The sequence below is a fragment of the Eufriesea mexicana genome, unplaced genomic scaffold, assembly GCF_001483705.2.
Source record: "Eufriesea mexicana isolate 0111107269 unplaced genomic scaffold, ASM148370v2 scaffold1523, whole genome shotgun sequence".
In the NCBI taxonomy this organism is placed as follows: domain Eukaryota; kingdom Metazoa; phylum Arthropoda; class Insecta; order Hymenoptera; family Apidae; genus Eufriesea; species Eufriesea mexicana.
Genome location: NW_016909723.1, coordinates 24,139 through 45,867, shown reverse-complemented (window position 1 = coordinate 45,867; position 21,729 = coordinate 24,139). Strand labels below are relative to the sequence as shown.

At 34.8% G+C, this 21,729-nt stretch overlaps 1 protein-coding gene across 8 annotated transcripts; it reads right to left on the bottom strand.

The window, feature by feature from the left end:
• Window positions 1–1,762: 1,762 nt before the first annotated feature.
• Ntan1 (N-terminal amidohydrolase 1) lies at window positions 1,763–18,764 on the bottom strand. Of its 8 annotated transcripts, none has more exons than XM_017901464.1 (8): window positions 18,544–18,763; window positions 18,023–18,233; window positions 11,662–11,799; window positions 4,434–4,630; window positions 4,076–4,141; window positions 3,526–3,938; window positions 3,191–3,352; window positions 1,764–3,079 (listed from the first exon to the last, which is right to left on the bottom strand). In XM_017901464.1, the coding sequence occupies exons 4-8, from the start codon at window positions 4,618–4,620 to the stop codon at window positions 2,954–2,956; spliced, it is 954 nt and encodes a 317-aa protein (XP_017756953.1). In that variant the 5' UTR covers window positions 4,621–4,630; window positions 11,662–11,799; window positions 18,023–18,233; window positions 18,544–18,763; the 3' UTR covers window positions 1,764–2,953. The 8 variants fall into 8 exon arrangements, with proteins under 8 accessions (XP_017756958.1, XP_017756959.1, XP_017756953.1 ...); XM_017901465.1 differs by having other exon boundaries at window positions 18,023–18,107; XM_017901466.1 differs by having other exon boundaries at window positions 18,023–18,102.
• Between the last annotated feature and the right edge of the window lie 2,965 nt (window positions 18,765–21,729).

Here is a 21,729-nt window from a genome sequence, read left to right as displayed (position 1 = left end):
AATACGAAAAAAACGAATCTAACTCCAATCTCGGCTGCTGTCAAGGCGACACTGAACAACCCCCTTCGGAGTGTTCTGTTATGACTTGCGTTAGCCGCCGGGTACTATGAAAATCAACTTCCCTTTAAGGAGCGTGCGCAGCATTATTTATTTTCCGATAATGCGGTCGATTGTATCTGTATAACGGCACATTAACTTTCTTTCACCTATTATGCTATTCTTGCATGCAATTCAGAAAATATAGACACCAATTATTATTAACACTGTTATATGTATATGTTCAATAATCAAAATATAGTGTGCGATTAAATATGCGTAAGAATTTGAATACAATGATAGTATTTGATAACGATCATCTAGTGTAATAATTCAATAATTTTCAATAACTATACAGTTATCTAGTGCAAATTCCACCTGATTCATAGTTGATCGATTTCATTATAGTTCTTTTTCAAACTAATCTGATTGATAAATAGAATTATTAAACTAGAACAAGATAAAATTAATTTGCTACAAAACAAAGTAAACGATTAACCGTTTATAATTAGTATGGAACATTGTACATTTTCACCAGTATCGATAATATATTACTAAATTATACAATTTTACTATTAATAAAATTTATTTTTTGATTATAATTAATGTGGATGGACGAGTTTTGTATCAATTTATAACAGGTTCCATGTAAAAATTTCATTTCCTTCCATTTTTCGCCCTCCCCCTTCCCCCTCACTGCTGCCCTCGACCAACACATCTTTCCCTTACTATTTCCTTTTTTCATCCATTTCATTTCTTGTACTCTCCAAAGTACAGTACAGTACGTTGTTCATTATTTTCGTAACGTTATATCATTTTTTTTTTAGAAACGTCGTGTCGTTATTCACTCGTATAATTGCAAGTTATTTAACTAGGCGACAGGTAAATCCGCTCATTTCGTAAAACAGAATTCGTGATTTTACATGTAAAGAGATAAAATACCAAGACTTGTTTGTTATTTTAATATAAAGGGGAAACATAAAGAATACAAATAACTTTCCTTTATAGTCCAATACATGCATAGCTTTTCAAATGTACATTTGTTCGTAAATGGATATGTTAATCATCTGGAATTGGCATTTTTCTTGGTAAATATATAATGAGACGCAATTATTATGAAAATGTTTAATCGATCTTTTATTGTATAAATATATCACCACATAATGTTACTATAAAATCATGTCCGCGAAACGAGAGAATATAGAAAGAAAACTGAAAGATACAAAATAAAAGAGGAGAACTGACAATAAAGACGAGGAGCAAAATCAAAGATATATAAACAAATTGTAACTATATTATCAAGAAAATTGTATGATAAGCATAAAAGTGGTGAACTGTCAGTAAAATATTATTAGTTAGAACGATAAACAATTGATATACAGTTCTCCCTATCGAGCGTTTCCACGCTTTACATCGTAATTCACATGGATATTAATCAACACTATCGACATCAGCAATATTAATGCCAATGTTCTTATCTTGATCATCGCAACGAATGCTACTTGCTGCCGTTTATATGACGCAGTAAAAAATATATCTTTTAAATTTCTTTAAAATTCCTTTACAATTATTATTTCATAATCATTAGAACAATGGCAATTTGTGAAGATCGTTTGTTTTCCTTTTATATCAAATTGAACTGTTTTTTTTTTATTCAGTCGTAGCCGTACATCATTATTAAGAATAAGCGTAATGTTTTTATTTATTTCTTTTCTAATATAATCGACAATTTGTACATTAATCGTCTTGATTTCCAAGCTCTTTGACAGCAAAGTTATTCGAACATAATGCTTGAATTTTACTTTACAATATTATTATATAGAACATATTTCAGGCTTCTCTGAAAAAGTGAATAGTAATAGAAAACAGTAACACAGTCGAATAACTGACTATGAAACATATTTTCTTTCTTCCTTTTTCCTTTTTTTACCTCTAACAAAGATTCTTCCTTTTCTCTGAAACTCGCCTGCTCAACTTCCACATAATTATTTACAATATTATCTGACTTTCCTAATTGTATTTGCTTTTATGGCAAGTACGGAATGTTATATTTCACGAATTTCGCCTCTATTTTTTATGGGAGAGAAAAGGGGAAGGAAAAAGTACATAGCTTTCTGTATACGTGTACGCGAGTCGTGTACAAATTATAAATACGAACGAATTTTTTTTCTAATCATTTCAATTCAGCACTTGCGCCTTTATATTTTTTCCTCACAATGCGGAATTGAAAATGAAGTATCATGATCACATTGGTTATTACTATCGTTAACAGAATGAAGAAACAATAAAGGAAATGTATCTAAAACGTACAATAGTGTTTTTAATTTAAATTTTTGTAGCTATCGTTTGCATATTTAATAGTAAAGATTTCTTGGAAAAGAAACTAAAAATTAGAAATATTAAAGTCAACAACCATCGAGAAGTACATACCCTTAGGCTACCGTTCTTAACAATAATAATTGTTTGGAAATATTATTCTACGGAAAATTACCTAATCATCTCTCTTCGTCGTTGCTTACTTTCAAATCAGTCGCGAATATCGCAAAATCTATCGTTGTATGTCTTATCGTTAAATATAATAACCGCAAAATATATAATATACGACATGTAGATGATGCGTGCATATCTATCATCATCGCATTCAGCGACATCTTATACACCTAATTTTTAGAATAATAAACACGAAAGACATATCTCATCAACAATACCAAGTATAAAACATAATATAAAATATAAAGTATAAGACACAAACCATAGATCATAGTACATTCATTTTATTACAACGATTTCATGTAATAAAATTTCTTCGACTCGTTACTCTACTTTACGAATGTTATGTATTGTTAAGAAAATTTCGCCAATTGTCGTTTTAGGGATATTTTTTCGTACGAATTTCGCAGCATAACAATAGTCGGTATCAATATCGGATGGGTTGCCAAACACCGGTAGTTTCGTCTCGACGATAATAATGAGGTCTATTATCACGGAAGACGGTGACGGCCGGGAATTGATTATCCTGTATATACTTGAGCGTGGCTCGTACCTAAGACAGATTATTTCGATGAACGTGAATGGAAAAATAATCGCACAATAGAATAGAAACATTTGTCAATGGCAGATCTTGCCATTCGAAAACGCAGTTACATCGTATTACCTGTGACACAAAATGTGGAAGTTCTACTTCTGGGCAAGTCGAAAGATGTTGAAGAATAAATTGATCTGACTGAGCTAACCAAAGGTCGACTCCTCTTAAAGGATCGTAGTTGAACGGGCCGATTCTAAGTAAACCAAGTGTACAGTCGTAAACATCCAGAACCTGTAAAAGGAGAAAATATTATCGATATAAATAATATAAAAATTTGGTGTACTATTATACAATTTTGTGTGATTTAGTATACTATGGTAAACAACGTAAATTAGATTAAACAAGATTGTACTGAAATTGCATTTACGTATACTGCGATCCCTTGGGGATAATGACATACGTACTTGTTGACCTCCGGTTAAATGTCTGGCGCATCTTAGCGCCTGATCAGGTCCTTTATCAGGGAAGGTTGCAGGAAATATCTCGCCCGTTTTCACATTCAAACCGATACCATATATTACCGGCCAATGAATGCCACCTCTTACTGTTGTGTTCAATTCACCCACGCAACATAAAGTTAAGTCGATTTCGACTGGTTGTTTGTGAAATGCTGGGAGAAAGATAGAAGCCTTACAAAGAATATTGCAAAACAATTCTTCGGAATAATTCCTTGGATCGGAATAACCACCGACGAGTTGTAGTTCTAAACGACCCTCTGGAAATCCAAGGGCGAGTTCGGTTACCCTTTGGATCATCGCTGCTGCTGCATCTTCCGTACCAGCTCCATCCAGATGCGCTAACGCTGCAGCACCTGAACCTAAACACCAATAAACGAACCTATTAATGCTGGCATGTGTACGTGGTTCAACGTATTTTGTTTAAATAAGTCATTTGATTTCTATTTTTAACATGACAATACTAACAAATAACGCAAATCCTTATACTACGGCTTACCGGAGTGCCTCACAACGACAATTATACAGGTTGTCATATCATCAGAGCCAATAATGCTCACGTTTTCTGAAAAAGAAAGATTAACAAAAATTTTTCAATTGATGAGTACGATACGATTCTGCCAGTTAAATACAGAGATAAAAATGAAATGAAAATGGAATAATAATGAATTAGTAATATATGAGGTCATATTGCATATCAATGTTGAAAAGATGTTAATTTTCTTTTTTTTCATGCACGTACGTACGCACGCATGCAGGTACACATATACGCACGCAACAGACGCAAGAAGAGAGTATCAATTACAGAGTATCAATGAATAAAAAGGATAGTGTATCAAATGAATAAAAATCATTACTGTCGTGTGGTAAAGTAGCGGCCATTTCCCGTTGACGTACGTAAAGGAGACCCATTGGACCCATCAATTTTGCCGGCATCGAATGAAGTTGTGCCGCTGTTTCACGATATACTGGGTGAGCTGCGTACAAAGATCTGCTATCTGCTGGAATGTCCTCTTGTAGGACCCCGTTTACTACTAGCACCATCTTGTCTACTCTAAATGAGCACATAAATAAAGAAAATATACTTTTCAATTTGCTTCACTTGCGAACATAATATTAGGTTTCGTTTGAAATCAAAGATAGTACTAGTGATGAATTATACTGGTGACTTCATAGTAAACCACAATAAAAATGACATTACGCAAGGATATATTTTGTAACTCAAAACTGTTAGATTGAGATACACAGATAGTTTTGCGAAGTATACATGTATAACATTGTCAGTTTCTATATCAATATTCTCCTCACTGAAGAAATGATAAATTGTCGATTAATCGAATACCTGATTAAACCTAAATATTGAAGCAAAAAGGAATACAAAATGTGTAGCATTTCTGTTAAAATTCGATAAAACAGATTACAACTTATCTGGATCTATGATCTGAAACATGTTACATTAAAGCGAGATCAAGAGATCGAAGATCAGCGGCAAGCATTGTTGGCACTCAGACTCTGTCGTTTGCGTTAATCGTGTTAACGATAAAACCTCGGGACAACCGTGCCAGTCAACCAACCAGCCAACCATCCAGTCAACCAGCTAGTCTGCTTCTCCTCCTAACTTACTCGAAAGGTTAAGGTCATTTGCCTCGAATGACATTTTGCGTTTAACCTTTCGTTTGTTTAACGAGATTACTAACAAACCGAGAAATGAAACTAGAGTGCGATGCTTTCTCGAGGCGGATCGCACGGCTGTCTTCCGAAGGGAGGTCCTATTCAAGCGTTTGCTCGATTCTGATCCTTTATCTATAAAATTGACCAATTTTGCGAATATTTTCCTTTTTCCTAATATTGCTATTTAATAAAAGAATAGAAAGGAAGCAAGGGCAATTTCAACGATTAATTTATGAATTCGAATAACGAATATAATAACAAAATATATTTTATACAGTATCAAAATGTTTCGATTAGTGTGAGCCATCATGTTTTTCCTCGTGTTTCCAGATATATTACGTACAATTGGAATTATATTACGAAATTCTCTAATATGAAACTAACAGATGGGGAGGGAGGAAGGGTAGGGAAAGGGAGAGAGAGAGAGAGAGAGAGAGAGAGAGAGAGAGAGAGAGAGAGAGAGAGAGAGAACTGAAATAAGGTGAACGTTTCACTTCGATGTTTTTTTCATCTTTTCATAAATCTCACCTTGTGAAAATGCTATAAGATGATTACGATCTTCAAAACGGATAAAACTTTTCTTGATCGAAATCGTAGTGCTTAAAAGCGAGTTAGCAACGTCTAAAACAGGACTGCTTGGTAAAGCTAAAGCACCGTTGTTGTGTTAATTGTTTGTTAATTGTTAGTGAAATCGAAATTTATTTGACTAATTTTAATCGATAATGGACGCATTGAAATTATATATGTGTTTGTGTATATTGATGATATTCAAAACAACACAAGAAGCAGAGTAACATCGAAGAACTTTAGAGCAGGAATTTGATTCATCTTTGGTAACTTAAACGAATATATAGGTAGGAGAAGCGTGTTGTTTCGCAAAATTGGACGTTGTTTGGCTCACGTAGTTTATAAAAGACACACAAAGACACACGAAGTCGAAAAATAGTATTATTCCATTGAAATGTTTAATCGTAGTATATGACAGTTGATCGACATTTTCACGGGTCGGTGTAATTCCTTGAGTTTCGTCGAATGCACAACGTCTACGTGACAGAATAATAAATAGCGATTCGATCGCAAAGAAACATTCAAAAGGACATAGATCCGAAGTCAAGCACACGGCTACGACTAAAGCATTCACGACGACGTTTCATTCAATCGTCGTCGCGGTTAAGCTGAACTCATTAACAAATCGCGCTAATTATGGCTTCTATTATCGGTTTAAATGCCGATTGGTTGATCGGTGCGATCCATACTTCAATAGTGGGATGGGTTAAAATCCAGCCGTGACCAATCGAAACGGGTGGTACCGATCAGATATCGAGTTGCCGCCGTCGCTGCTGACACCACTACCAAGAAGAATAAGAAAATAACATGTTTGCTTCGCTTCTATCCACCTTCTCCTCTTTCTCCTTCGCTCTCCTCGTCCATCATTAACCTCCACGATCCGTGGTAGGCTTTAGAATCAAAATCTCCTTTAGAGTGCACTTTTTTTTCCTCCATCCCCGAATTATATAAATGATTATACAGATATTTACAGACAATTTGAATATGTTAGCATTCTTATTTACTTTACATCTAGTATTTCATCTTCCACTCTTATTACAGTTTATCGAAGCGTTAAAGTTTACCTTCACTTTGTATCATAATTTGAATAGGAAACTAACATGTAGTAAACATGTTTGAAAATAATAGGAAGAAAGGAGACAAAAGAAAGAAAAAAATGAATGCAAAGAAAGAAGAAAAGGAAAAAAGAAAATAGAAAAAAAAACGTGCGTAAAATGAACCGTAAATACTTCAATGCTAATTACTTATTACGAGTTAAAAATATGATAAATTATTGACTGAACCAATAAGAATCAAAAACGAAAGATAAATATCGGAATAACGATGCGTTCAGATTGCGCGTGATTACATAAACTGTATTTTAATGACTTTTATCTCGATCGGTCCACATAATTTATTCTTTGATATATCCAACCTTTCTTATCTTTTACAAAAAATCTTTTCCTTCCTAACGTGTCCTCGGATAAATATCTTCAGAGTTGAAAAAATCCATTTTTCTCCCTGTTTCCTCCTTTTTTCATTTCTTTTAGAATACAGTTGAGAGAAAGGAAAATAATATGTACATGCTTGAGGACATAACGACGATATGTAAATCGTTTTTGTCTTGTCTCGTTGCTTCCTAATTAGGTGTTTGCGTTAAAGTAAATTCTATTGATTCAAGAAAAATCATTTCGATATGGCAAAACACGTACGTTTTGAATCATGATTAGTAAAAAAAATATCGATTGCGAACGGTCATTCTCGTCATCTTATATCGTGATGATTAAGTAGATAATTATATTAGATTTACTATATTATATACAATTATCAAAAGAGGACAAAATGAAAAGGGCAAATGCTACATTTCGTTCGTTCGTTCGTTCGTTCGTTCGTTCGTTCGTTCGTTCGTTCGTTCGTTCGTTCGTTCGTTCGTTCGTTCGTTCGTTCGTTCGTTCGTTCGTTCGTTCGTTCGTTCGTTCGTTCGTTCGTTCGTTCGTTCGTTCGTTCGTTCGTTCGTTCGTTCGTTCGTTCGTTCGTTCGTTCGTTCGTTCGTTCGTTCGTTCGTTCGTTCGTTCGTTCGTTCGTTCGTTCGTTCGTTCGTTCGTTCGTTCGTTCGTTCGTTCGTTCGTTCGTTCGTTCGTTCGTTCGTTCGTTCGTTCGATGGATGACTGGATAAACGGCTGGCTAGCTGACTGCGCAGATCAAGCCACATGGAAATCTATTTGAAAAGTAGCCATTACCTTAATTATTGGCCTTTCGTAGAGAGGCTATGTGCACGTTAGCCACAACACGGTGCGTGTTCGTCGGTTCTCCTCCGTACTTTACAATCAGCTAGGATTTCCTTTTCACGACATACTTTCTAGAGTTTCTCGTAAACTTTGCAATTCAAGGTGACAAGAATATGCGAAATAATACAAATGTTATATTACTTTACACAAGCACTTTTCAATAAAGATCTATAACCAAGTGAAAGAAAAGTTATACGAAAACCTTTCACAAATGAACCAATGTTAATAGTAATTACAGGATTAAGAACGAAATAAAATTTGAACAGTATACGGGTAAATATTTGACACATGAAGCCGGCAAATGCATATTTTTTTTCGATCGAAACCTTTCTTATCCACACGATCTTTTTCGAGGGTATAATTTAGAAACGGCATACCAGAAACTTCGTATCCGCTCCTCCTCGCTCTTTCTTTTCTGTACCGATTACTCGTAGAATGCACGCCAATTACGTAGTTACACTCGCACCATGTTACATGTACACCTATATACAAGCGAGTGTAATTACACAGCTAGGATGCGGCCACGCAGTTATTTATTTAAACGTGCAAAGGGCCGTAGCTATTAACGAGTGCCTTTCCTCGAATCACCTCTTTCTCTATGGCTGGTATTCTAATGACCAGTGATTTTACTGGGAACCTCTAAGAACAACCTAAATGACTACGCGACTTTGCTCAAACGAAACGAGTATATATTTTCATTCGAATGATTTCCTTCTTTCTACCACTCCCAACCACCGGCCATCTTCCACTACTCACTCATCCTCATACCTCTTACAATCGATCAAGATCCTTTGGTTCTCCGCGACGGAGTAAGCTTTCTTTTAATATTTCTACCAACACGACATCTTGGTTCAATCGAAGAGAGAAGTAATTAAGTTTAAAGAATGATCTTACACTGATACTTATAGTATATACAAGTATATAACATGCGCGGTTTAACAATTAATCAATTGATTTAATTAAATGAACAATTACCATTATCATTGTTGTTATCAAATACAGATCCCGTTGGATAATCGGACCTCGAAGTCCCTGATATAGCAATATGGACATTATCACCTCTAATAGTGTCCAAGATTCACGATCTTCTAAACATAATGCTACACGGCGTGATTAACGTTTACAGTAATATTATCGCAGGAACGCAAAATTATAGCTAAATCGTTGAAACGTGATACATTGACATTTAGCAAAGTTGCGAAATGAGCAAAGTGAGAAAAAACAACATATTATTACAACTGCAATGGTAAAACATAAGTGTAATAATTAGGAAAATGTGTAATATATTATTCTAGTATTTCGAGTCCACTAAGCGAGAAAGATCAATGGAAAATTTCTCGTCGTCGATTCGATTGCACATGTCACGAGTGAAATGATAAATTATTATTACCAACGGAGAACTGTTTACGCGAAATAAGGAGGAAGCAAAACGAGAAATCAAGTAAGAAAATCGAATCGTTTCACGATAGCGACGAACGAAAAAAGAGGTCATCATAATTTAGCAACGCGTTTTATCTGCGATTAAATTGAGTCGCGACCAACGATTGCGTTGTAACGATTATTCGATATAGAAAATTTCAATCTAATTTCTTTCTCCTCTTGCTCGTGCGCACAGTAATCTTATTTAAAATAACGAATCTTTCCTTTTGCAAACTACGTACATAGAAAGTGCGGAAATATAAATGAAAATTGTCAAATTTCCAATGGTTAAAATTGCTTTGCCATGCAGACGTTCAATTTACACTGTTATAGAAACATATGCGAAATTGTCCCATGTGTTTTACGATAGAAAAAGGTAGTGTATAACGAGAAGCGGGTCACCCTATCGTTATGCGTTAACCAATTTGAAATAGAAATTTTTAAATATCAGAAGAGTAGGAAATATCGCGACCAACGATCACCTAGTAATATGCGTTGAGACAATCTTCTTCGTTTATTTTTTCATACTTGGATAGTTATCAACGATATGACGGATTTGTCAATAGGTCTGTACTTTATTTACTTGGTTTCATCAACATTCTACAGAAAACGGTTGCTTATTACAACTCTAACTATTCAATATACATAGTATATGTATATATATACTTACGTCTGCGACGTGCGCAGATTCTGAGACTTGTGAAACTATTGAACGCGAACGCTTTAAATCTGTTCAAACTATCACGAACAAAACACTTTATATACGAATAGTATAAGAGTACTTGGTATATTTTATTACGTTTTACTGTGTCTTATCACTATTTAACACGCTTCATTACATTTTACCATATTTTTTTAAGTTTAACTACAAATCTGCAACAAGTTCGTTGTACCACCACCGTTGCCATCGTGGATTTTCGCTGTGAATAAAGGACGGTGATTGTATCGTTCTGGTCATACGTTTCACAACGAATTTAAACTCTCGTTGAACGTATAATACTTACGTATAATCCGAGATAGAAAATTTATCGAAAAGGTTATCAACGGAAAGCGAGCAAAGGACATTCTAGCTCATCGATTTGCCTGTTTTTATCTAAGTATGACGGGCATAAATAATTACTATTTACGATTTGAAGCGATTCTAGCAATTGGTTTTTTTCCTCCTTCTAGATTATAACGATCTTTCACGAATAAAGGACCAAATCATTTACGATAAGACTAACTGATACAAAAATGTGAGTATTTCGGTTGCATCGAAGAAGAATCGATTATGAATCGAAAATAGAAAAATTAACTATGCACATGCACGCACATATGAAACAGTTTAAAGACGATTCGTTATTTATTTAATATGTAAAGCAATTAATCATTCAATTGTATATTGTTCGTGAATATTCTAAAACGATACGTGCAAAGGGATGAGAAAAACAGCATTATATATACCAAATAACGAATTATATTTCAAAACCATCGATTAATCCCCTGATTCTCTTTTTCTTCCTTTTTCTTTTCTAAATCGAATCAAATTGAATCGAATCATATAGAATTGAATATTTGTAATGTAAAGAGGAAAAAGAAATAAATATATGGAAAAAAAGAAAAATAAAGAAAAAAAGAAAGAAAAAGATAAAAAGAAAAGGCAGCCAATTATTTCTTCGACTTCTGTAGTTAGGACTATTGAATTTATGGTTTCTTCTTGGACGAAGGTTGGACGAAGCGGGGTAATGATAACACGTATAATAAACGCAGTTAGATAACACGGATAGCGCATAAGTTACTGTAAACCGATAAACGGCGCCCAAATATGTAAAAATGGATTTAACAATGCTCGTCACTGAAGGCAAAAGAACCACGTATAACCACGTGATGGTATAATGGTATAATGCATTGGACATTCGAGTATACCGACTCTTTGATACTTCATTTACATGTTATCTCGCTAATTATTGATTCACGCTCTACCCAGTACTTTTCGTTAGTCATAAAACCCTTTTTTTCAACTAAATTTCGGTTAAACGATTAAAAAATTACTGTTACACGTATTGAGTCACGTGTTAATTAAATTTGGCTAAGAATACACACAATTTTTCGTTGGTTTCGATAAAAGAAGAAATTAACATAGTTGGCAAAATTGTAACAAACACGTGTTTGTGATACTCACTTTATATTTTTCTGAATATTTCTTCAGATCAATTGACACGTTCCTGCCGCCATTTTCGAAGAATATCCCACTCTTGGGTTTCACTTTCACCCTTTTCCTTTCTCACTTTTTTCTTCTTCAACTTGTTGCGCGATTTTTCTACAACAAGAAGAAATGCACAAAACCGGATTAAAGTATATGAAAAAATTCGATTTAATTGTTTGAAAAGACCTGATTGAACGAACTTTCAATCGATTGATTTCAAACAATTATTAAAAATTCTTTGCTTTTTCTCTTTAAATTTAGTTCGTTGAAGTTGTACGAAATGCTTTGATTTAATCTCCCGGCCCAAGTGCATGTATGAGTATCTCGTAACGCATAGTATACGCATGTTGTCCGAATGAAATGATGATGAATGATTCCCCCCCCCCCGCCCTCCTCTTCCTTATCCTTCTACTCCTACTCCTACTCCTCATCCTCCTCTACCCTCTCTCTCTCACTCTTTAGCCACCTACTACTTTCGAAGGAAAGTTCTAACAATTGAAATGACTCATCGCAAGTAACGGTAAATTGCAGATTTGTTCACTTCAGATTTCATACTTCACGAAGCATTTGAAAAACGAATTTTTATTGGCGCACAGTTGAATCACATTCAATTAAATACAAGGAAAGAGCTGTTTGTGTTTATTTTGCCTGGAATATGAAGAAGTGCAAATATACTATATAGGTATCTGCTGTTCAAGCCGAATCTTTCCTCCTCTTCGATTCTTTGCTTTCTTTCTTTCTTTGTGGTGATTAATGAGAAGAGGGATGGAGAGGGGAAAACGGGAGGAGGGAGGGGAAAGTGAAGAAAGAAGGAGGGAAGAGAGAAGAAAGAAGAGGAGAAAAATTATATGTATTATAATAACTATACGTACAACCGGTAAGTCGAATTTACATACAGTAGCCCAACAAGCTTGCAACCGACTGACTCTCTACATATTTATGCGTTACGACTTCCTTTGATTGTTTATAAACGTATTCGTTTATGTCGGTTGCACGACGTTACGGACATGTATTTTCTTCTTTCCTCTTTCTTCTAGTGCTTTTTTGCGCATAACGTGCAGAGCTAACTTGTGCGCGAGCTTTAACTTTCGGAATTCGTTCAGAACGCTGTTGCTTTGATGCGAAATCACTAACTCGTCATCAATCGCTGGATACGGAGAGACTAAAGAAAAGTGCAAAAGAAAATGAAACAAATATCAACAGCCATGCGCGTTGTCTTCGAAACGTACATTTCTCGGTATTGCGAATAGTAATGACAATAATAATTGCAGAATCACGCTAGCCTATCGAAAAATTGCGTCGTCACGCGTATTTAGTCTTTGCATATATATATACGTAAGTGTATAGGTGGAAGGAATACGGATAGGATAAGACGCGACGTGAACGTGAACGTGAACGCGTACGTATATACATGTGCACGTACACCACAAGCTAGTCCGCATTCCATGAGTGGAACAACCGGTACACGGTCCAGTGACTCTCAAGTCGCATCTCTGCAAGATGTGTTCGAACGGGATAGAATCGTTATGCAACAGAAGACGAGAGTCAGTGGCCCGGTGTATTCGCGGAAGACAAGCTGTCCTTCCGGGTCCTCTTTTCTTCTTTTTTTTTCAACTATCTCTTTCTTCTCTTTCTCCTTTTTATACTCAGTTCTTTCGTTTTGCCGAATTCACGAAAACACGCTTATGCTTTGTTGATCAATCGAAATCGAAAGTCAAATCGTAAGATGAGAGAAAAATAACGCGCAGATACCTGCTAGCTGCCATTCATTTTGCCTCTTATTTCCTAGCTTCCCAATATTTTACTCCTTTTATGCCTCTATGTGTCTCAATTTTACGAAACATAACATACACATTCAATCGCACTTGGTTCATCTTCTGATCAATACTTAACTGAGGAACGTCTCTTTGTTTTTTGCGGAATGTTATCGTTATCAGTGATTCTTTTCAATTTTTCAATATTTGCACAATACCCATCTATAGATCGATAACCAGTGGGATTCTTTCCTTGGAATATTACCGAAAATCTCGGTACGACGAATTGCAAAACTGAAATGTTAAAAAATCACTAGGTAACGTAATACGTTAACACAGCGAATCCTAGAGACGATTAATATCTTTGGGGCAATAATTTGCCTAAAAGGATAATAAATAGTTCCTAAACAGTTGCATAAACGATAACGATTAATCGATAAACCACGCCAAGGTATTATTTTTAGAGCAAGTGCGTATATCTAAATTTCTAGTACCAAACCACGAGCTAAGCTTAGACTCGAGTTTCTGATTTATGTAGACCCCGTGGGGAGTTCAGTTGCCAGGTCATACTACACACTATACGCTACACGTTACACGCTATGCGCTACACATTACACACACTGCATACTACACGCTGCACACTACGCACTATGCACTATGCACTACACAATACCCACTACACACACTACACATATCTTTATACTTGCTAAAACGCGCGCGTCCATGAACATATACGTACGTATAGCATATTTACATTTATTCCTGGCCTGATGCTACAAAGATATGCATGTACGCCAGGCACATTATTCTATTAGGCATATACGTGTTTTACGAAATATGCATCGCAGCATATGAATATGAACATCGAGTTACGAATACTACACAAAATCGTAATACGAGTGAATATATTCACACGTGTGCGTAACAATGCTTTAACGAAACATACCTATGCAAAATGTTTGCAAACGAAATTACATTTCGTATATTACATAGTAATGCTATAAATATTGATTAAACACCTACACGGTTTAATTCTAATCGTTCTTTATCGGATAGATAACTTGTAACAATGACAAGCTGATACCATGTACAATTTGTATATAATAAATTTGTTTGAAATCTTACTTGAGTATACGTAGAGAGAATTCTGTAGCCTGATTGAAAGAATGCTATATAATTATTATAAAGTATATAATATTTGTAATATTTAATTCATTTAAAATATATAATGTCAATTTCATAACTGTAGATTATTTCATAGTAGTAACGATATACTTCAACAAGTACAATTGCATGATTAACTTCTATAATTCACTCGTATTTGCGTAGATTTCGAGTTATAATTATTATTTAACTTGACGTTTAATTAAATCAAAATAAAATTAATCAATGAAAATTCGTATCATATAATTAGTTGATAATTACGAAATCGATAAACAAAAATGCGAAAAAGAGCTGGGATAGTTCAAAATTTATTAAAAAAAAATACGACGACAGTCTAAACACGTGCTGTCGTGTATAAAATTGAAACGTTATGGAAGATGATGTTGAACGACAAGTAGCTGTCACAGATGAGCTAGCAGAAGAGTAAAAGGTTAACATCCTCTACTAGCCTTAAGAGTGGCTTAAGTCAGTTTGGTCTGTGACTTAAGAGAGATTCAAGTGTCGAGAGACTCATCTATCCACCATCACCATCACCATCACCATCATCAGCACCACCGTCACCACCGCCACCACTATCGTCATCAACACCATTATCATCATCATCAACATCGCCCCTGCCACTGCCGCCACCACCACCGTCTCCATCACCAACACCATCATCTCCACTACCAACTCTCCTCTCGTATTTTCAACTCCATCCCTCACGATCAGTCACCAGCTAGGTCTCGATACATTATTTCTATTATTACAATATGTCTTGTCTCTTAATGATTATTTAGAAAAATTAAAAATCTTACAACACCGAACAAGATATCTTTTTCTAACTATATATCTTCCTTCAATCTATTCTTAATAAACGATAGCTGCTACAGAATTTTAACGTGAAAGTAGAAAATGAGAATTCAATGGAATCAATTCGATGAAAGAGTTCTTCAGTCTGAAATGTTTAAAAATATTTTAATTATAGAAAAACGAGAATAATTCGTGATACATATTTTCATCCTAAACCGTGACTACATGAAATCTACAGTTGTAATTAGAGCGAAATTTGAATGATGAAATATTTTGTTTACCTTCTTCAAATACGACTTGCAACTTGAATTGATTAAATTTAATATCTAAAAATCTAAAAACGTATCTATGCCAACGAAACTAGGAACTTTCGTTGTAAGTAGAATTCATCAAAAGCATAGACTCAACATGCCACTTCTTAAAATATAGCGAAAACAGGTACTGAAAGATATTTTATGAAGTTTATAAAGGATAAAACAGATTCAGAATAGAGGATGAGGAAAAGACCAAGAATTCCGATAAAGATCTCAATAAAAAAAGATAAAATAATTTTCTTTTAAAAGAGAAAAATAAAAGTACAAAGGTAAGTAAGAGTCTGATAAAATCAGACGAACAAAAAAAAGGATAAAGGAAGAGAAAGGAAGGTAACAAAGCATGTTGAGAAAAAAGAGAAGGCAAAGGGAGAAAACAATAAAGAGAGAGAAATGTACAAGAGAAAAATGGTCTGTGAGTGAAAGGCTGAGAGACAATAAAAAGAACGAGAAAGATAAGAGAAAATAGAGGAAAGGAAAGAGAATATAGGCAAAAAATTAAAATCTAGCGTGCAAATAGAAGCAATAATAAGTCGATGATTCTGGCTAACGACAGGACACAGGTATGTGCGCGCGAGCGCCTGTATCTAAATGTACCTATGGATGCACGCACGTGGTGCAAGAAAACGCGATACCAGGCACACGTAGACAACAAGATACAGCCCCGAAGCCCCCAAGCCACGGTCAGATTAATGAAGCTCATTCGTACAGTGATTCTCAATCGTTAATCGATATCTCATAAAACTGTCTTTACTCGACAAATCAAATACTTTCCATGAAATACTAATAAAATTTGGGTAATACCACAACCAGCGAAAGCTGATAAAAAGGGATAAGGATAAACTTCATTTTAGCGGACATCAAACTTTTGACCTTTTTTTCTTTTCATACCATATATCTTTCATACCAGTATTTGCCGTATTTGTAGTATATGTCAATCCGAAAATATAAGTTTTAATAATCAAAGAGTTACAAATTTTATTTAAATTTTATTTTACTTTAAAACCAAGTTTAGCCGAAAGTAAGTAAAAGTTTGCTATAATAAGTATTGCAAAAGGAATACTTTCATCACGCCAACGTATAGACAAGTTTTTAAATTAATATTGTATAATCTCATCGAAGAATCGATTTCAAGTCAGCTCGATTCAAGTACGCGCTTTATTGCATCCAATTTGAAGAATGTGAATTCACATGCGTGTACACATATGCATGCAAGTATGTACGATCTTTTCGCATGATTTGTAATTCACGAACAATCAAGTTCGATCACTGATTTAGTACTCACGAGTATGGAAAGAGGAAAGGCGATTATTTTTTAAATAAAAGTTAATAAAAAATTGCTTCCGCAAACTTTTGCTTATTATTCATTCAATGGTAAGCGATTCTTGATTCCCAATGACTTTCCTTCTGATCGCAAAAAATACTGCAATTTAGATACTAACGGAATGTTAAAAATAATTTATCTCGATTATATTTTCCAAATATATCCATCATTGAATATCGTCCCTTCCGTTTGATCGGTCAATTCTGATTGATCGTAATCGGACATAAGCTAACTCGAGATCTATCGACCAATATATCGATGCACGTATCAATCCACGAAGCAATCTATCGAAAAATAACGATAAAAAGGCAAAAATCAAAGTGGAGAATGAAAAAAGAAAGAAAAATAAATTAATCAACGGATAATTTCTTGTCGATAAAGGAATGAATTGATACTCGATTAGTATCACAGTCACAATATACAACGTGACAATTTTCTCTACTCGCAGTCAGATTACATCGTTGCCTACTTCACATCATTTTTCTACTCGTGTACATACATGTACACATTTTTTATTTTATATCCAATTACATACCGTCAGTTTTCTTTCATGCATTTTTCAATGCGAATGGAACATAAACTATGCGAGGTTTATTTCCTTTATGCCTTTTTTTCCTTCAATGTCCTTTCTTAGAATATGCAAACGTTTTATGTATTTACATGTACCAACAGATCTACACTGTCGTGTAAAATTATAAAATCAAATTCTATATTCTCTTAATCGTTACGCGAGCAATCGGGGGACATTCCATCAGACCACTAAGTATCATGAATAGACATTGTAATAAATAATAAAAATTTGAAAAATGCAATTGAGCACGATTGAAAGTCGATGTGTTAAATCGAGAATTATTAGAGAACAAGTCAGACCTATGAAAATGTACAATAAAGGTTAAATATACGATATTTAATGAGCTCTCTACAAATTCAAACATCGATATTGAATCGATACCATCCTCACTGTAAACATCGTACCATGTTACTACACTCACCCCGTTAAAGAAGCTGATTGCGTCGCGTCCGTTATTTTGCTAACAATTGATGAAATGCTGCATGCCCAGCAATGTTGAACCTGCGCTGAACGGAACGACGAGAAGACGGCTATCGTAAAATCGTAGTTACGCAACAGGCAACTGGTGGGTATACACACGCGACGCAGTCGATCCGAAACGAAACGTCAGTGGACGCGCACCGTTATCGTCACTGTCAATGTTTTTGTCGTTATTGTCGTTCACATGAGGGAGCGTACACGATCAAGCATACGCACACGTGCGCGCGCGCGCACACACACACGCGCGCACACACACACACACACACACACACACACACACACAAACGCACGCACACACAAACGCACGCACACACACACGCGCGCGCACGCGCGCGCGATATAACTACCGACAACGAATCGTTGCGGATATATGAGACTGGACGAAGCGAAAGAATGGCGAGAAAAAAAGCCTGAAGATATTGAGAGAAAAAGTATGATAATCCTGGTAGGTGTGTCACTCACGAATCACCGCTTTCACACAGTCCAGGAAGAAAGTGTTGGGCGCTTTAAATGACAGTCAAATAAAAATACAACAAGATTGTAAATACGTCGCGATCCCTACGTTCTGTTTTTCATTACACTTGTTCACACAACGTCCGTATCGTCCACACTGGCACTTGTATCTCCACTCGACCTCGCCGTCGTGTCGTCGTCGTCGTTGTCGTCGTCTCCTACAATCTAACTTCGTCTGTTTCCGTCATTCTTCGACTTTTGCGGCAACAATGGCGCTTCTCCGCACACCTAAATTTCGTTTTAACACGCCTTAGTTTTAAACCAAATTAATTTATACAATGTCTTATTTCAGTAAATGAAAATAAAAATACTGTTTTACATTCAACACTAAAAATTACTCACAGCTTAATTTTTCAAAAGAATACAAAACAAAATCATGCAACCTATTTTACGTATCTTACTTTAATATTGATTTTAATATTTCTCAGGCAGATTAAAAATATTAACAAATCAATAAAAACAATTGCCAAATTCATCGCCGATATACGTTGAAAGAAATATTTCTATAACTAAATTGAAAATTTTGCAGAATTTTCAAAGTAAAGCAAAAAATGAAATAATGGAATTTGCATAATTGATGATTTCATAATACTACTTAACAATTTTAAGTAATAGCTTTGAATATAGCTTACTTTTCAGTTTATTTTCTAAAATTAACCTTCAACAGATGTGCATATTTGATTATACAAACGATAGTCGTATAACATATATTTGAGGGCGTGGTTGTAGTTGTTAGATTAGCTCAGATAGCGGAATCTACCGTATCGACTAGTGGCAACAATATTCTTCCCATATAATTTACTCTATGTAGATTGAAAGTTGTTTGTTACTGATTGCCTAGTATATGAAACAAGTTCAAATTCTACCAACCTCCTCCATATCTGCATAGTTACTATACAAATAGAATATATTATAATTCACTAAATATATTTAAATAAGACAAGAAACAAAACTCTTTACGTGTCATTCGTCAAGAACACAATAGCTTGAAAAAGTAGAGCAAACGTATAAGTATTTAATCAGAGATATCGAAGGCACGAATATACTGTATAAATATATACATATATATATATGTTTATATACGTTCGCATACAAATATTACATGCATTTACTGATGCCTTGCGCGCCATCTATCGGGAGAAGATGTTACAACATTTTATTAGAATTGTTTTGCCCCTCTATTCAGCTTTTGTGAATTTCATCGGTAGAGCCGAACGTGATTTGAAGATGGCGATACAAGAGTAGGGTTGAAGCGAACGCTTTGCAAGGAACTTTCTTTCTTGCAGTGACAGCTGAAATTCCGAGCTCCGTTAGGCCTGGTGAGTAAAGAGTGATACAACCATGAGAAATTAAACAAAACTTTCATCTCATTTAGAGATCCGATTACCGAAGAATAAAACTTGAAACCGGCTTAAGAGACTTGCATCGGTTAAGCGACGATATCTCGCGATGCGTACGTACAAACCATCTGTCTTTCCAGGCTGGGAAGTTCAATGCGGCGTACAAGCATGTGTTACGTCGCGATAAAACGAGAGCATGAATTCTATAGCGGGTGTTTCTATATGAACGGGAATATGCATAAACATACGGACGTACAAATTAGTCTTTGTGTAGAAGATCGTAAACCCAATGCAAGCAAGAGACACGTAATCCGATAAATGGAGAGAAATGGGTTATTTTTTTAAGTAAACGAATACGACGAATACGTGATAATTAGTCGCTTCGGAAAGACTCTATTACTATATCCTTAATTTGAAAGTTGAAACAGATATATATTATTGATTTGGACAAATTATTATTATTTGATTTGATAGAATAAAACAAAATTACTCAATAAAATTATAATTGTTAAATCGTATCGATGCCTGGAAATGGGAAACGGTAAACTGGAAAATAATAAAGAAATAAAAATTAATCAATGATATATATAAAATAATGATTTGTTCACGTAATTGGTAGATTGAAGTGTTTTGATTAGACTATTAGAGTATAACGTAAATCTTATGCTAACCAACAAGGATACTGATAAATTAAAGACAGCAAAGAAATACCTGTGGTATTTCCCTTGGTTTCTTTCAGATGGTGGCGGGTTCATTTTTCGTTCTAGTCAAGGAAACGATTTGATGAGAAGAGGCTGATGACTGCTAACATAATTTACTAATCGAGACGGAAATAAATTGCTTTCCCACATATGTGCACATATACATGTATGTCTCTCTCTCTCTCTCTCTATATATATATATCTATCTATCTATCTATCTATCTATCTATCTATCTATCTATCTATCTATCTATCTATCTATTTATCTATCTATCTATCTATACGTACACACGACATGCACATGCAAGCATTCACACATATACACATATGTAATTGTATTGCAAGTGACTATGTAATTGCAAATGTCTGAATGGTACTCTCGTTCTTGTGAATTTAACATATACATAATCTAGTCAAGAAGGGAAGACTTAATCCTAGTAAAAAGGAAATTATGACGTTTTGAGATAAATGAAGATCATGCGATGAACTCGAAGCATGCAAACGAAGCACAATAAGCGAATTAAATCAGGAATTTTGTCGAGATCCTATCTACAAAGTATTACGAGCAGAAGAGATGTTTCTAGAAAACCGAGAATCACGCATCGAATATCGCATATAAATAACAATACAGGTAACTTGATCGTAAAAAAATATAAATAAGTTTTAGATAGCCTTAGAATTTAATACCAAAGAGAAACATTTGTTACCAAAGAAATCGATAATTGAGTACTTTGGAAATATCAATAATGAGACGTGTGCAAACGCTTGCGATTAATCTTAGTACCGTTTTAATCATAGATGATTGCATTACTAATAGCAAATTAGTACCAAATTTTTACTAAAAATGATTACATACCAAATTAGTTTTTGTTTAAATATTCAAAAGTATCTATGTAATTAATATTGAGAGTTGGCTTTCATCGTTTATATGGCAGCGAAATATTGTATACGTTACAGCAGCAGTTACATACGTACACACGCACACACATAGAAAATTCAGATATTTTTACTGAGACGGTATGTTTTAATAGATCACATTATAACAATTAGTTACTGCCATCCTCTATCGGTAAATTCAAAAGTACATATTTTCT

Coding starts and splice junctions, on each gene's coding strand:
- Ntan1 (XM_017901472.1), bottom strand. CDS start 4,620: ATGGTGCTAGTAGTAAACGGGGTCCTACAAGAGGACATTCCAGCAGAT. Junction 3,353..3,525: donor ATTTAACCGGAGGTCAACAA/GTACGTATGTCA, acceptor CTCCTTTTACAG/GTTCTGGATGTTTACGACTG. Junction 3,080..3,190: donor TTCCACATTTTGTGTCACAG/GTAATACGATGT, acceptor AATCTGTCTTAG/GTACGAGCCACGCTCAAGTA.